Below are 15,662 nucleotides of genomic sequence, written 5' to 3'. Positions count from 1 at the left end.
TCAATTTTTTCAGGAAATGTATCAGTTTTACCTGTGATAATGCATTTTATAACTCTTATAGCTTTAATGCCTACATACCCCACCTTTCAGCAATTGCTCTTTTAAAAATTGCCATCATGGGAAATGCTCAGAATTTCACCTGGCAGTTTTCACCTGGCATTTTGCAGAGATTGTCTGGTACCGTGACTGACTTTTGGCTTAGAGTGTTGAGCCAAGAGGACATGAAGTTGCAAGAAAAGACTTTGATTACAAATAGAAAGCATTTCTGTGTCAAACTTCTGCTGAGAGACAAATGTTTTTGGTTGAGTTGCTGTGAAATTTACCTTCCACGTAAAAATTTAAAAGCTATAAATTTTGGAAGGTGTGTTTCACAGGTTACTTAAACAGTAAGGCAATATTGAGATCTGTTGTTGTATACTTGTATGACTTGGTTTTTAATTCAGAATATTAAGAGCTTATTTTAAGATACTGTTAAAATAGCTGTAGAAATACTGTTAAATTGTCCATTGCTACAGCTTTCTGTTTCAACAGAAAAGAGCCATGTCCTTTTAAAACTGTATGTGATCACCAAATCTACCTCTCTCTCTAAAACAGTCTCTTCTTACCCATGTCCCTTCTGTACCATAATTGCCTACAGAGACCAGTTCCTTTCCAGAGATGCTATTTCTTTGTATCTTCTAGATAACTGCTCAGCTAGTAGATGACTCCGGAATTTTTACTTGGTATTCTTATTAAGCATGAGCTATCTGGTTGGATTATCTCTCTTATATTTTAGTAAGCTTGCCTAGTTTTGCCATGGTTTGAGGATTCTGTTCTGTAATGAACTCAGGTTAGTTGTGAGCCTGGGTCATACTTGCTTCTCCTGAACCCTCTGAAAATGATTAGTTCTGAGGATGGCCCAGAGATTAATGTTGCTCTCAAGCAAGGAGAGTGTAGTCTGTAGGATAGATCTGCACTAAATATAAATTATTTATATTTGGAAATGATCTGCACTAAATAGAAGTTAGTTGATGAGACTACTGTATTCTAGACTGTTGTACCCTGGGGCCATACCAAAATTGGGTCTTGCCTCTTTATATAAGGAAAGGGTACTAGGTAGTATTGCCCTAACATTTGCCCAAAAGTATGCGTATTAATCTGCTTGGGCTGTAATGACGAAATACCATAGACTGGGTGTCTTAAAATTTTTCTCACAGTTCTAGAAGCTGGAAATCCAAGATTAGGGTCCAGCAGGTTCAGTTCCTTGTGAGGATCTATCTCTTCCTGGTTTTAGATGGCTGTCTTCTCAAGTCTTCACCTGTCTTATTCTCTGCTCTCACAAAGAGGGGACAGGATGGGGAGGATAGATGTCTCTCCCTTCCTCCTTATAAAGCCACTAATCCCATCATGTGGGACCCACCTTCATGACCTAATCTAATTCTAATTACTTCCCAAAGCCTCCATCTCCAGATACCATCACATTGGGGTTTAGGGCTTAAACATAGGAATTTGGGGGGGGGGGGGGACACAAACCTTTAGTCCATAACAGTATATATCCTTTGTTCAGTGGGGTTTAAGAGAAATTATTTATAAGAGTTGCAGAATTATCTCCCCCCCAGAAGTATGTCACTTTGGTTTAAGGTCCAAGATACTGTGGAATAAATAGTAAATTAGAATATGGGAGCTGTAAATATATTTCACTGACTGTAGAGGATTTATATTTATCTGTATGTAAGACTTGGTTATAATTCCTTCCCTTGACATTTCCTCTTAAATACATAGGATCTAGCTTTTTTTTTTTTTTTTTTTTTTTAGTGCTTCTGGCATCATTTTGTTTTTTCCTGTAAACTTTATAATTCAAACCAAATGCAGCTTGCCTGTGCTTTTTGTATTGTAAGATTTTATGGGACATATTTGTCTTGTTTTATAGAGGATAAAAAAGTTTACTTAACTGACACGGATAGACATTTTACCTTCTTTAATAAGTATTTTGTGATCTTGGTTACTGCCATTGGATAAACCTCTGAAGATTAACAAAAAATATTAAGCACATGTAACTATGTGTCAACAATCTAGTTGGATCTCATAATTACATATTTATTGATTCAGTAAGATTTAGTTTCTGTAAATTCACTTTTGAAATAGTATCCCCTTACCACAATTTCAAATAAAAGTTAAAACAATTTTTTCAGCTGGTATCCTAATAGGCATTTCATGGTTTTATCAGATATTTAAAAATCCACCAGCCTACCAAGTGTTTAGTAGTTTCCTGCATGTGTAAGAATCAAATTAATGGCAAGTTTTAAGACAGCAAATGTTAGTAATATGAAAGGAAAAGGTTGCCACTTTCTATGTTCTGTGCTAGAAATGAATTTGAATTTTTTCATACTCCCCAACATTTTCTACAGCCAGTTCCTTACTGTACTTCATATGACTAAATTAAGATAACTGTGATTTGAGTATCGTCCCAGAAGTTTTTCATCTATTTCATGTCCTTATAATGAGTCTTCAATTATTTAATTCCCTAGACTGTTACCTTTCTTTTTTTCATTGAAATAAGGAATATTTGTGACTGAAGCTGTATTAAGTGCATTAGTTTCAGTTAAATTAAGACAGTCTGTTTAGTATGTCTATTTTCTAAAGATCTCCAAAATTCTGGGAAGGCTGATCTTCATTTAAATTTATTTTTAAACGTTCTATTTGTCATCTAATTTTTACTTTATATTAAATATCTCTGTAACAAGTAGTGGTTGAGTTTTATTTTAAAACAATAAAAAAATAACCTCAAGGGTCAAGTGGAATACAAACAACATACTTAGATTTAGTTTTTTTAATCTGTGAACATTTTTCTTTGTCTTAATTAGAATCTTTTCAGTTTAAGCCTTAGATAAAGGTGTTATAGACTTTATATCTCTATTATTTGCTTTGGAATGAAATGATATTTATATTTTCATAGTAAACTTGAAAATTGCTTTTTAGATAAAGGATTTTTAAAATCAGAAGATAAGTCATTAAAAGAAAATAAGCTAATATAATACAGAAATATTTAAGTGTAATACTAAAAAACAACCTCTATTCCATGTGGTATATAGATTTATAATGATAGCAGATACACATTTAGGCCAAAGCAATTTGTATTTGTTTATTTCCTCAACAAACACTAATTCAAAAATACTATAAAATTGGGCATTTCTAGAATTTTCCACCGAAATTTGATATATTCTTATCTGTCCCTTACGTAGTATTCAAATTTATATTGACAAAGAGATATGTAAGATGGGTGATTGTTTATTTGGGATCTTATTTTTTTTTTAATGTTCTCAAAATTGTATATTTTGAGACATGAAAAATATTTTCAAATATTTTATATCAAATGTGAAAGAAAATTTCATTAGGATTTGCCTCTATCTGCTCTAATAACTGAGGATCTGCCACAGCTATCCATGTAGTTTTTATTTTAGTCTCTTTACGATTACAGAGAGATTTACTTGAGTGGTCAGATTGTATGTATGTGCATGTTTGTGTATATCAAACACTGTAAGGCCTAGAAATAATCAGTGGTTCTGTCTTCTTCCTTTTTTTAACTATTGTAAAATACCTTCATTTCATTTGTTTTGTATTGCTAAATTATTCCCTCTTAAATTAAAATCAGGATGTATCAGAAATAAAGCTCTCATTTTGTGTTATAAGTCAGTTTCAGACTACCTTGCAGTCATTTTCAGTTTAGATGTTATAATAAAAATAGATTTCTTGTAGTACAGAATAAAACTCAGCATCTCATTAGGTATAGATTTTTATGTGGAGGATGGTTTCTTGAAATAGGCTTTTGCCTTATCTCTTTCCATCTTTCAGGCATTGAAAGTGCACTTTGGTCTTTTAACTCAGTGGTACTTTATAATATACTATTCTTCCCGTCATTGTAAAAAATTGATGCATGGGTAAAAATATCTTTTTTATATTGCAAATAAATTGAGCTTGTTATAGTCCCCTCTCTTCATTTTCAGGAAGAGGCAGAAATCCAGGCAGAACTTGAACGTTTGGAAAGAGTCAGAAATCTTCACATTCGAGAGCTCAAAAGAATAAATAATGAAGATAATTCACAGTAAGTCATTATTCATATTTTACAGTTTTACATGATAAAAGTTTTTTCCTTCCCTGTGAAGAGCATAAACACAATATTTCCTTATTGGGTAGCTTCTCATCACGCTTAGAAAACGATCCAGAGTCCTTCCCATGGCTCAGAAGGCCTTGTATGATCTTTTCTCCGGCCACCTCACCACTCCCATCTCTCTCATCCTCCCCTTATTTATATGTTGTAGATAAGCTGGCCCCCTCAAACATGTCTAGCACATTCCCACCTCAAGGCCTTTATGCTTGCCATTTTCTCTGCCTGAAATGTTGTTCTTCTGAATATCTAAGTGGCTTACTCCTTATTGCACTCCAAATGACCATTAGAGAGGCTCTCCCTAGGCCACCCTCTAAAATAGCAGTCTTTGACTCACTCCATTCCCTCTCTCAGTATCATTACCTTGCTTTATTTTTTCATAGCATCTATCACTACCTGGAATTACAGATTTATTTTTCAGTTCTTGTCTATCTCCTCCAATTAGAACATAAGCTACATGAGAGCCGAGGCTTAGTTTTGTTCTTGCTGTATCCCCAGAGCCTAGACCAGTACCTGGCACATGATAGGCACAAAATAAATGTTTGTTGACTGAATACCAAAGTTAGTATTACAGTAGTGAAGGAGAAATTATTTCAACCAACGGGACTTCAGTAAGCCGTGTTTTCATCATTATGCAAAAACTGTAGAAGAAACAGAAAAGAAGTTTCAAGGTATAGCCTCTGTCCTTAATCCCTGCTTATCAGAATGAGTGCCATAGATACTAAATGCTAAAGAAATTCAAAAGAAGAGGAGATGACTGGTGGGAACTTTATGAAGAAGATAGAAATTAAGCAAAGCACTACTTGGATTTAACTGATGTACAGGAAAGGAAGGGTGGTCTTTTTATCCTTTATCTGTGAGATTTGTCATGTCATTTAAAGCTTCATGACTTAATTTGAATCTCAGAATTGGAAATGGCCAATTTCTCTTGTGAACTATAAATAATCTTGCTTACAAGAAGGCCTATCCATGATCATTGTATTTGTACAATTCATAAATACACAGATCATTCTTCTGTATAAGGTGAACGAAATGATATAGTTATGGAATAACCTAAAATGTACCAGATGAAAATTCTAATAAAGCAGGTAGGACAAAACTAATTTACAGTTGGTTGTTCTGAAAATTATGTTCAAACTTATTTATGGATATGACTTAGTCCACTTGATGAAAATCAAGTGAATTGTTACAGCTTTACCAAGCAGAGGGGTGCCTGGCTGGCTTGGTGGGTAGAGTGTGTGACTCTCAATTTCGGGTCGTGAGTTTGAGCCCACACTGGGGGTAGAGTTTACTTAAACAGAAAAAAAAAAACAAGCAAAATCTGTTTTATTAACAAGTTCTTCAAGGAAAAAAAAAATTGTCAAAGTTATATTCAGTTGATTTTGAACAAAATATAATGTATTTGCACCTGGAGTTAATAAAGCTATCATTGTTCAAAACAGATGAACATAAGGGAAGGGAAACAAAAATAATATAAAAACAGGGAGGGGGACAAAACAGAAGAGACTCATAAATATGGAGAACAAACTGAGGGTTGCTAGAGGGGTTGTGGGAGGGGGGATGGGCTATATGGGGAAGGGGCATTAAGGAATCTTCTCCTGAAATCATTGTTGCACTATATGCTAACTAATTTGGATGTAAATTTTAAAAAATAAAAAATAAAATTAAAAAATTTAAATTAAAAAAAATAGAGCTGTCATTGTTTTTGTTTTGTTTTGTTTTCTTGATGTCAAGGGCACACATTTTGGAATCACATTTTCTGCTAAGTGCAGTCATGTATTAACTGTTGGTTGACCTGAGCAAGTTAGTTAACCTTTCTGTGTGGTGGTGTCCTCATCTGTAAAATAAGAGATGGTAGCAAGTCCTGCTTTAGAAGGGGTTGGCTGAGAAATAAATGAGTTAATACATGTGAATGCTTAATATATAGCAGAAGCAATAAGTGTTAAGTAGTAATAAGAGTAGTATTATCTGTGAGTGATTTTTAAGTTTCGTTTTAAAGCTTCCTTTTTTTAATTGGGAATTGAAATTTTATTTATACAAGGCCAAAGGGTAAAATTTAATCACATATGAAGGCCAACTTATAAATACAATTATTTTTAATCATATGTCAATACTGTAAAATCTGGATTAACCATCCTCTCAATATAAAAGTATATTTCTACAAGGGAAATAATTTCTTCTGAGTAGTTACAGGATTTCATAAAGATCTTGGAAATAAGATAGTTGAGAAGTTTTTATCAGAGTGCTATAATTTTGGTTGTTGAACTTGAATATTCAGCTGTAAATGTTCAGCTTAGTGAACACCAGAGTTAAGATGGAAAGTAGTCATGCAAGTAGAGAAAGAAAAGCAGTATAGAATGGAATTAGAAATTAATAGTGGAGTAACTGAGAACAATAACTCAGAGTAGTAGAAGAGAGAGTGGAACTTTATTGTGGAAGAAATCTTTTTTGTGTGTGTTTTTTGCATGCCTAAGTGTCTTTTTCTCCCACCTTTAAGGTTCAAAGATCACCCAACGTTAAATGAAAGATATTTATTACTTCATCTGCTTGGTAGAGGTGGCTTTAGTGAAGTGTATAAGGTAATGTAAATTTTTTTCTTTTCTTCACACTAATAGAGCAAAGATACAGGAGTACATGGTTAAAAAGGTATTTGTCTTGGGGTGCCTGCATGGCTCAGTTGGTTAAGCATCCAACTCCTGATTTAGGCTAGGTCATGATCTCATGATATGTGAGTTCAAGCCCCATGTCAGGCTCCATGCTGGTAGCACAGAGCATGCGTGGGATTCTCTTGCTCTCTCTCTCTGCCTCTCCCCTGCTCATGTTCTCTCTCTCTCTCTCAAAATAAATAAACTTAAAAAAAGAGAGAGGTACATGTCTTTTATTGATTGATTTTTATGTTTCAGCTCTCATTACAAAATAGTCTGGTGGCTTATGTTGTCTTGTCTCAAGAATCTGGACACTATCCTTGTGTCATGCTAATATCTGACACCTAGTTATCAGTAGCCAATCTGATAACAGTCATTAGAATCAAGAGTGGCAGGTAGCCATCTAATATAGTACATTTATGGAAAGATTGTACCCTTTAAACATGTGTCACAAGTATTACATGTCCTAAATTTACCCAAATTTCTACCTATTTTAAGGCCAGTGTTTCTTAAATGCATCTCTGTAAATGTAGAAAAAGTTTTAGTCACCATGTTTAGTGTTTTGTATCTTAACCTTTTTTCACTTTACATTGTATCTTTCTGCCCAACCTTTAAAATTCTGTAGTTCCTAAGGTCTTTTATCATTCTGTATACTCCTTTTCAAATACAGGTTTCCCCAGCTATCTAAAATAGAGCATTACTGTGAAACCTTTCATAAGCCAAAAGTGGCGTAAAGGGAAGCGTATCTCCTGCTTTCTGAAGTTTTGTCAGGCTTCTTCACTTTTTACAAAAGACCTATATTAGAGGGGGTGCCTGGGTGGCTCAGTTGGTTAAGAGTCCAACTTTGGCTCAGGTCATGATCTCACAGTTTGATCCCCTCATCAGGCTCTGTGTTGACAGCTCAGAACCTGGAGCCTGCTTCGGAGTCTGTGTCTTTCTCGCTCTCTGTGTGCTCGGTCTCTCTCAAAAATAAACAAACATTAAAAAAAAAAAAAAAAAGAGCTATATTAGTGCCTGTGCTCCCTAACTGAAAGAAATCCAGAGAGGATTTTTCACTCTTACAAAAAAAGCCATTACTGGGGGCACCTGAATGGCTCAGTCAGTTGAGCGTCCATCTTTGGCTCAGGTCATGATCTCATGGTTCACAAGTTCAAGCCCCACGTCGGGCTCTGTGTTGCCAGCTCAGAGCCTGGAGCCTGCTTTGGATTCTGTGTCTCCCTCTCTTTCTGCCCCCTCCTCTGCTTGTGCTTTCTCTCTCTCTCTCTCTCTCTCTCTCTCTCAATAAATGAAATGAATGAATGAATGCCATTACTGTATCAGAGTACGTATAGCCATTCTACACCTTCCTTCTGAGCTCCATACCTGTTGGTGTACATAACTTCGTCTGTTTGCCTCACTTGGATGCTTCATATGGACTGAAAACTTAGGTCTGAAATAGAAGTTACCTTCCTCTTCTCCAAAACCTTTTTCTTCTAACACTGCTCCCCACTTCAGTACATAGCGTTACCATTCATCTGCCCAGATGAAAAACACAGGAGCCATTCTTCATTCCAACTCTCCCTTAACTCCCTTCCCTCCACATAAAACCAGTCCCTGCTGCCTACTGCTACTAATGTCATTAAGCTCTCAAATCCAGCAGTGACCCTTGTCCTCTCTTAGCCCAAGGTCTCCTTGTCTCTTACTTGCATTGCTGCCTGAGCCTCGTACTTAATCACCTTCTTTGGGGCACTGAGTTTCTCCAATTTTTGATGTATATACTGTAGCTAGAGTGGCCTTTTTTATAAAATGCAATCTGATCATCTCACTCTCCTGCTTATAAGCCCCAGGGGCTTCCCATCTGCTCATAGCTAGGATGAAGTCATATTGAAGGTTGTACTCACCTTAAATTTCGATTCTTACAGAAGGCTTCCCAGTTGATCTGCCTTGTATAGTTCTTTGTTGACACTTTGTGCTTTGTTATGTATTGGTGTAGTCAGTGGTTAAGAGCTTGGGTTCTGAAGCCAGACAGGCTGGATTTGAATCCTGACTAGTTCTGACTCCTATTTACTAACTGTATATACTTGGCCTTATGACACCAACTCTGCTTCAGTCTTCATCTGTGAATAACAGTACCTACATCATAGAATCGTTGTAATGATTAAATGAGCTATCACAGGGAAATCACATAGAATATTAGTGTTTAGCAAATGTAAGCTCATCAGATTATTATTAGAAATCCTCTCTGTTCAGTGAGACAAGGACCGTGCATTCTTGGTTTACTGAGGACAAACCTAGATTCTAGTTCTTACTTTGGGAAATAATATGGGATTTGAATTCAAAAAACTTCAGTTCTGATCTTAATTCAACTATGAGTCATTTTGTTTTTGTTTTGCTAAGTTGGATGAGCATTAAGACTCGTGGGCCCAACTTTCCTCACCCATCAGGAGTGATCTGTGAGCTCTCTCTCAATTCCTGGTTCTCTGATTCTAACAATAATAGTTCATCCTCAAGCACTTAATGGTTCAAGTAGGCTTACCCAGGCCACAAAGTAGAAAAGAAGATCATAGTAGCTCACTCTGGATCTAAAGATCACCAAAGTACAGTTAGTACTAGCTCAGCCTTAGAGTTGCCCAATTTTTGAGCCTGCTAACACCTTTCATGACAACCTTCTGCCACTGCCCTACAGTATTTGCACTGTTTTTAATGCCACAGGTGGGGGCTAAAAGGGGTTTTTCTTTTTGAAGAAAAGACTTCTATAGCAAATAGAAAATGCAGATTGGGCCTAATAACTTGAATCTTCAATACTGATCTAAATACTAAACACCACTCTTTCCAACCCATTCAAAAAGCCTTTTCATGGTAGCCAGGTCCACTGGGAAAGAAGCAGACTGTAAATCAAAAAATACAGACTTTTTTATCTATACCAAGGTGGAAAATACTGAATCAGTTGCTCAGTAATTACCACATTAGCCTATGGGAAGGGTATACTATACTCCCCTAATCTTGAGAGAAAGATGTATCATATAGAAGTCAAATATATATTGATAACTTTTATTAGTGTACTTAAAATTTTATTCTCTTCTATTATCCTTTATGCTTTTCTGCATTCTTTCACATGAGCTTCTTTTACTTTTATCCTTTTCTATTTCTTTAAACTTTTAATATTGTAATTAGTTCATGTTTAACATTTTATATGCTCTACCCTATTTAATCCTCTCAACAACCCAAACTTTACAAATGAGACTAAGGCTAAGAAGCTATTAGCACAAAGTTCTATAGTTGATGAGTTCTTTTTTTTTTAATGCTTATTTTTGAGAGAAAGAATGTGGGCAGGAGAGGCAGAGAGAGAAGAGAGAGAATCCGAAACAGGCTCCAGGCTCTGAGCTGTCAGCACAGAACCCGATGTGGGGCTCGAACTCATGGACTGTGAGATCATGACCTGAGCTAAAGTCAGGCAATTAACCCGCTGAGCCACCAGGTGCCCCGTATAGTTGATGAGTTCTGCCTCCAAAGTGGATATTCTTAACTACTGCATCCTATATTATTTCTGATCTCAGGCTTATGTGACAAGCAGTTTGTGTTTCCTGTTTATTTTTAGGTTAAGTTGATGGGGGTGTGGGGAGTAGGGACTGGGGACCTTCATTCTTATAAATATGTACCTTTTAAGTGTTTATTTATTTATGTATTTTACATTGATTTATTTTTGATAGAGACAGAGCACAAGTGGGGGAGGAGCAGAGAGAGAAAGAGACACAGAATTCGAAGCAGGCTCCAAGCTGTCAGCACAGAGCCCGATGTGGGGCTCGAATTCACAAACTGCGAGATCATGATCCGAGCTGAAGTTGGGTGCCCAACCGAGCCACCCAGGCGCCCTTAAGTGTTTTGTTTTTTTTTTTTTAAGGGATACCTTCAGGGGCACCCAGGTGGCTCAGTCGGTTAAGTGCTTGACTTCAGCTCAGGTCATGATCTCGTGGTTTGTGAGTTCAAGCCCCACATCAGGCTCTGTGCTGACATCTCGGAGCCTGGAGCCTGCCTCTGATTCTGTGACTCCCTCTGTCTGCACCTCCCACGCTCACTGTCTGTCTCTCTCAAAAATGAGTATTTTTTAAAAAGTTTTTAATAAAGGGACACCTTTATGTATAAATCACAACAGAACCTAAATTAGTAGATCTCTCTTTGATGACATTCAAGTGTGTTTTTTTTTAATTTATAAATTACCCAAGACCTTAAAAGAATACTAAGAATACTAATCATTCTTAATTTTTTTATGTAAGAATTAGGCTGATGATTTGAACAAACCAGTATAAGAACCTTTTTTTTAAGACAACCAGTGAAAATTGAAGACAAGTTGGGTATTAGAAGAGATTTTAAGAAATTATTGATGTAGTTAGGTGTGATAAAATGATATGTGGTATGGTTATGGTTATGTTTGAACAGTTTCATAATCAAAGTTTATAATTTTTTAAACAGTTGGAAATTGTTAGGAACCTGTTTATTTTTTTTTTTTATTTTTTTTTTTCAACGTTTATTTATTTTTGGGACAGAGAGAGACAGAGCATGAACGGGGGAGGGGCAGAGAGAGAGGGAGACACAGAATCGGAAACAGGCTCCAGGCTCTGAGCCATCAACCCAGAGCCTGACGCGGGGCTCGAACTCACGGACCGCGAGATCGTGACCTGGCTGAAGTCGGACGCTTAACCGACTGCGCCACCCAGGCGCCCCGGAACCTGTTTATTTTTAAAGAAGTGGGGAGTTGCTAGAAAAAGGTAGAGAAAAAAGGTTTGCTTTGTCCGGCCCATAAAAAACACACTATAGCCATCTGTTCTGTTGGCTGCTTACTGCTACTGCCAGTAGAGAGGAGCCAGATTCATGTGTAAAGAAAGAAAACAATAACTTTGTTTTATCTTGATTCAATATATTGGTACTTACGAACTTGAATATGAAAATTCACATTAAAGTTTTCTCTGATGTAGTATGATGGAATTTGTATCTTGTTTCCAGTAATAAATGTGTCATAGAACTATATATAATCATAGTTCAAAAACTGTAGTGTACGTTCTAATTCCATATTACTGCAAAAATCATCACCAAAAAATTTGTAAAAATCTCTTCAGCTATTCAGTTGATCTTTGGTCCTAACTTTACTATGCCTTGAATTCTAGGCTTTTGACCTTTATGAACAAAGATATGCTGCTGTGAAGATCCATCAGCTTAATAAAAGCTGGAGGGATGAGAAGAAGGAAAACTACCACAAGTAAATATTAATACTTTCTGGTTTGTATCAAGTGAAAGTACATTTAATAGTCATGGAGAATGAATATACTCTCTTTTCTCATAGACATGCCTGCAGAGAATATAGAATACATAAAGAACTGGATCACCCTAGGATAGTTAAACTCTATGATTATTTCTCCTTGGATACAGATACGTAAGTGAATATAAGGCTTTAGTTGTTTTTATTTTTTTTTATTTTTTTAAAATTTTTTTTTCTCAACGTTTTTTATTTATTTTTGGGACAGAGAGAGACAGAGCATGAACGGGGGAGGGGCAGAGAGAGAGGGAGACACAGAATCGGAAACAGGCTCCAGGCTCTGAGCCATCAGCCCAGAGCCTGACGCGGGGCTCGAACTCATGGACCGCGAGATCGTGACCTGGCTGAAGTCGGACGCTTAACTGACGGCGCCACCCAGGCGCCCCAAGGATTTAGTTTTTAAGAGAAACTGTTTGCTTTTTTGCTTTCCCTATTCTGTTATGATATACACTTCATTTCTCCACTGTGATAATTATTGGGTGATATTTTAAGTCTAATTTTTTTTCTCTTCATTGTAGGTTTTGTACAGTGTTAGAATACTGTGAAGGCAATGACTTGGATTTCTATCTGAAGCAACATAAATTAATGTCAGAGAAGGAAGCTAGGTCTATTGTAATGCAAATTGTAAATGCACTAAGATATCTCAATGAAATCAAACCCCCTATTATACATTATGATCTTAAGCCAGGTAATTAATAAAATTTGTCAAAATAATTTTATTTTTTTAAACTTTAAAGACTGTGGTTTTTATTTATTAAGTTATCTGCAAATATGCTTTGTGGTTTAGCTTTTTACAAAAAACTCCATGGAATACTAGAAGAATTTAAAATGTTTATTGTGTTACCACACTTTAAAATTATAATTTGTTTACATTTTTAACTATGTAATTTTAAATATCTGTGTGTTGCCCACAAGTCAGCATCTATGTGTCATTGAAGAAAAAAAAAACCTTATATTTTGTTCTTAGGAAACATTCTTCTGGTAGATGGCACAGCATGTGGAGAAATCAAAATCACTGATTTTGGTCTATCTAAGATTATGGATGATGATAGCTATGGTGTAGATGGAATGGATCTAACTTCTCAAGGGGCAGGCACTTACTGGTAAATGTATAATTTATCTTGAATTGAAATTGTGTAGACTACTTTTTGTGAGAGTTTAGTTTTTACGTTCATGTATTTTGGAGGTTACTGTGGTGAGGGGGTACTGATACGAAGTTTGAGTCAAGAGGGAGATTCCTGTCATCAGCCTTCTTTTTTCATCTGCTCTTAACTATAAATATGAGGTAAGTGAAGGGAGAATGACTTGGCATCAGTGAGCGACTTCAGTATCTATCAGCCAGAAACGCCTCACATAGAAAATTACGGATTTTCTTTCTGTATATTCAAGTGATGTTTATCATGAGTAAAAATACTTACGTGAATATAACAACATAACTATTACAAGCAATAGTCATAAGCATGAAACCCTCATTGTAGAAGTTTTTTGGTTTTTGTTGAAGATGAAGATTGCATTGATCTTACAATGGGAAAGAAGTTTAGCATATTCTTGGTCTTTGGACTTGACTCTCAGAAATCCCTTTTAATAACTTCATATGTATAAACTCTGGATAGAACTATAGATTCATAGATCTAAGTCTAAATGAGTGTCATTCCCTTCAGAGTACCAAGGTGTTGACAAAAATCACTTCTCAGTGAATTTTCAAACTTCTGGTCAAATGCACCAAAGTGGAGAACATAAGACTATAAGATTTCAAAACAAACTTAGTTTAGCAAAAGGAGTAAAATTTTAATTGGAGAGAGAACTGTACACAACTTCATTGAACAGGATGGAGACTAGTTTCTAGAACAGTCTTCACACAGCCTGGGCACATAATAACCAGTTCCACAGGATGTCGCCGGTCTGTGTGAACTTGACATTCCCTATATTCTTCTAAAACCATTTTACTCTCAAATTCTGCTTGTACCATTTTCTAGGAATATGAGTAAGATAGTAGGTCATGGATTTTTCTTCCATATTTAAAGAAAATTATCAAATTAGTAACCCCCTAAAAGTTAGTATCCTCAATCAGCAGTCTTTAGAGTTGCAGCATATAGAACCCTGGATTCTATGGACGACAGCTTGACGTAGTAGATTTAGACAGTTCTAAATAATAGATCGTCCTTCCTCTGCAGAGTTTCCTGCTATGTTGTTTCCCTCGCACTCCGGCTTTGCTAGTGGAGGTCTGGGCAAGGAGATTTACCTCTGACAGGAGGGCTGGAGTATTTCCATGTAGTAACCTGGAATGTATTTCCCATAGAAACGTTTTTAAAAATGGCTTTAAGTTTCTTAGCTGTGTGTTTGGTAAACTGGGATGTTCTCATATACATAGTACTTTCACAAATTACATCTCATCCCCAGAAATGTATAAAGTATTTGTCAGTTACCAGTTAGAAGAAAATCAGTTTTGTCCCCCCTTTCCTCTCAGGCCTCAAATGCAATTTTTCACTAAGTCCTGGTGGTCATTTCTCTCCAGCTTTGGGTCTCTCTCCCTACAATTTCTCTCTTTGGTTCTACACTTTTGCCTCAAGAGACAGTGCAGCATAGTGTTTACAAGCCATTCTTGTTTCATAAATATACACAAAATACATATTTTTATCATAAAACAAGTCTGGCTTTTTACTTGATTTGGGGGGTAGAAAAGGATTTACATTCCAAATAAGTTATTGGTCATTTTTGTTGGTTCTTTTTCAAAAAGTTTTTTTTTTTTTTTAAGGAATCTATCCATTTCTGCTGAAATGTAAATGATTTTATCATAGTATAAAACTAAAGGAAAAAAAAAAACTCCTTTCCAGGATTTTTTTTAAGTTTATCTAAATTTTAAGGTGGGAGATGCTTGCATCCCTGGTGGATTTTTTTACTTACAATCTAAGGTGTGACAAATTTATTTTTACTTTTCCTTTATATAAAAGTATGAACTTAAAAATAGAAAATAGTATTTTTGAATTCTTAACATATTTCAGATGCTGCTGTGTTCAAAAACTACACATTGAATAATAAGAGCTCCTTGAGCTCTGCTCACAGTTTAGTGGGATTTTAGTTTAATGCCATAATAGAGGTACCATAACATCTGCTGGTTACGTAGGGAGGGAGCAAAGCTCAGCCTGGAGGAAACAGAGAAGGCTTATGAAGGTCCAGTGGCTCTTAAAAGAGAGAAGGTACTCACCAAATGGAGTGGTCAGGGAAGGCATTAGGGATTCATATTAAGCATAGGAAGGTGGTGGGTAGTGGGGGTGGATGCAGCAGAGGGCATTGTTGGGGGAACCAAGTGAATTGTTTTTGCCTAGCCAGTTTGAGGAGGTGTGGGAATGAAGGAGAAGAGGGAGTGCAGATTTTGGAAATTTAAGTTGCTTCTAGATTAGGATGGGTCTGTGTGTACCAACAAGAGCTAGGAGGTCTTAATCTGGTGGTTCATGATGTTGCAGTTTTTTAAACAGAAGAACCAAGTGGTCAGATAGGTGCTTTAGGAAGAGAATTGTCTACGGTTTGAACTCAGGTGAAAGGGCATGGGAGAGCATTTATTATTGCTTGCTCAAATTAGAAC

The 15,662-nt window shown here is 36.2% G+C and overlaps 1 protein-coding gene and 1 long non-coding RNA gene across 3 annotated transcripts in view; both read left to right on the top strand.

The window, feature by feature from the left end:
- LOC128314062 (uncharacterized) overlaps positions 1-15,662 on the top strand; it is a 263,838-nt gene that overhangs the window by 183,030 nt on the left and 65,146 nt on the right. The window lies entirely within an intron of this gene.
- The window catches only part of TLK1 (tousled like kinase 1), a 196,332-nt gene that overhangs the window by 171,066 nt on the left and 9,604 nt on the right, over positions 1-15,662 (top strand). For both annotated transcript variants that reach the window (XM_053215268.1, XM_027055511.2), the window contains exons 13-18: positions 3,984-4,081; positions 6,642-6,723; positions 11,931-12,022; positions 12,107-12,196; positions 12,598-12,767; positions 13,047-13,182. In XM_053215268.1, coding sequence (XP_053071243.1) covers positions 3,984-4,081; positions 6,642-6,723; positions 11,931-12,022; positions 12,107-12,196; positions 12,598-12,767; positions 13,047-13,182 — 668 coding nt within the window. The remainder of the gene's footprint in view (positions 1-3,983; positions 4,082-6,641; positions 6,724-11,930; positions 12,023-12,106; positions 12,197-12,597; positions 12,768-13,046; positions 13,183-15,662) is intronic.

The sequence above is a fragment of the Acinonyx jubatus genome, chromosome C1 (assembly GCF_027475565.1).
Source record: "Acinonyx jubatus isolate Ajub_Pintada_27869175 chromosome C1, VMU_Ajub_asm_v1.0, whole genome shotgun sequence".
NCBI classification, from domain to species: domain Eukaryota; kingdom Metazoa; phylum Chordata; class Mammalia; order Carnivora; family Felidae; genus Acinonyx; species Acinonyx jubatus.
This window is presented reverse-complemented; position numbering and strand designations above follow the sequence as displayed.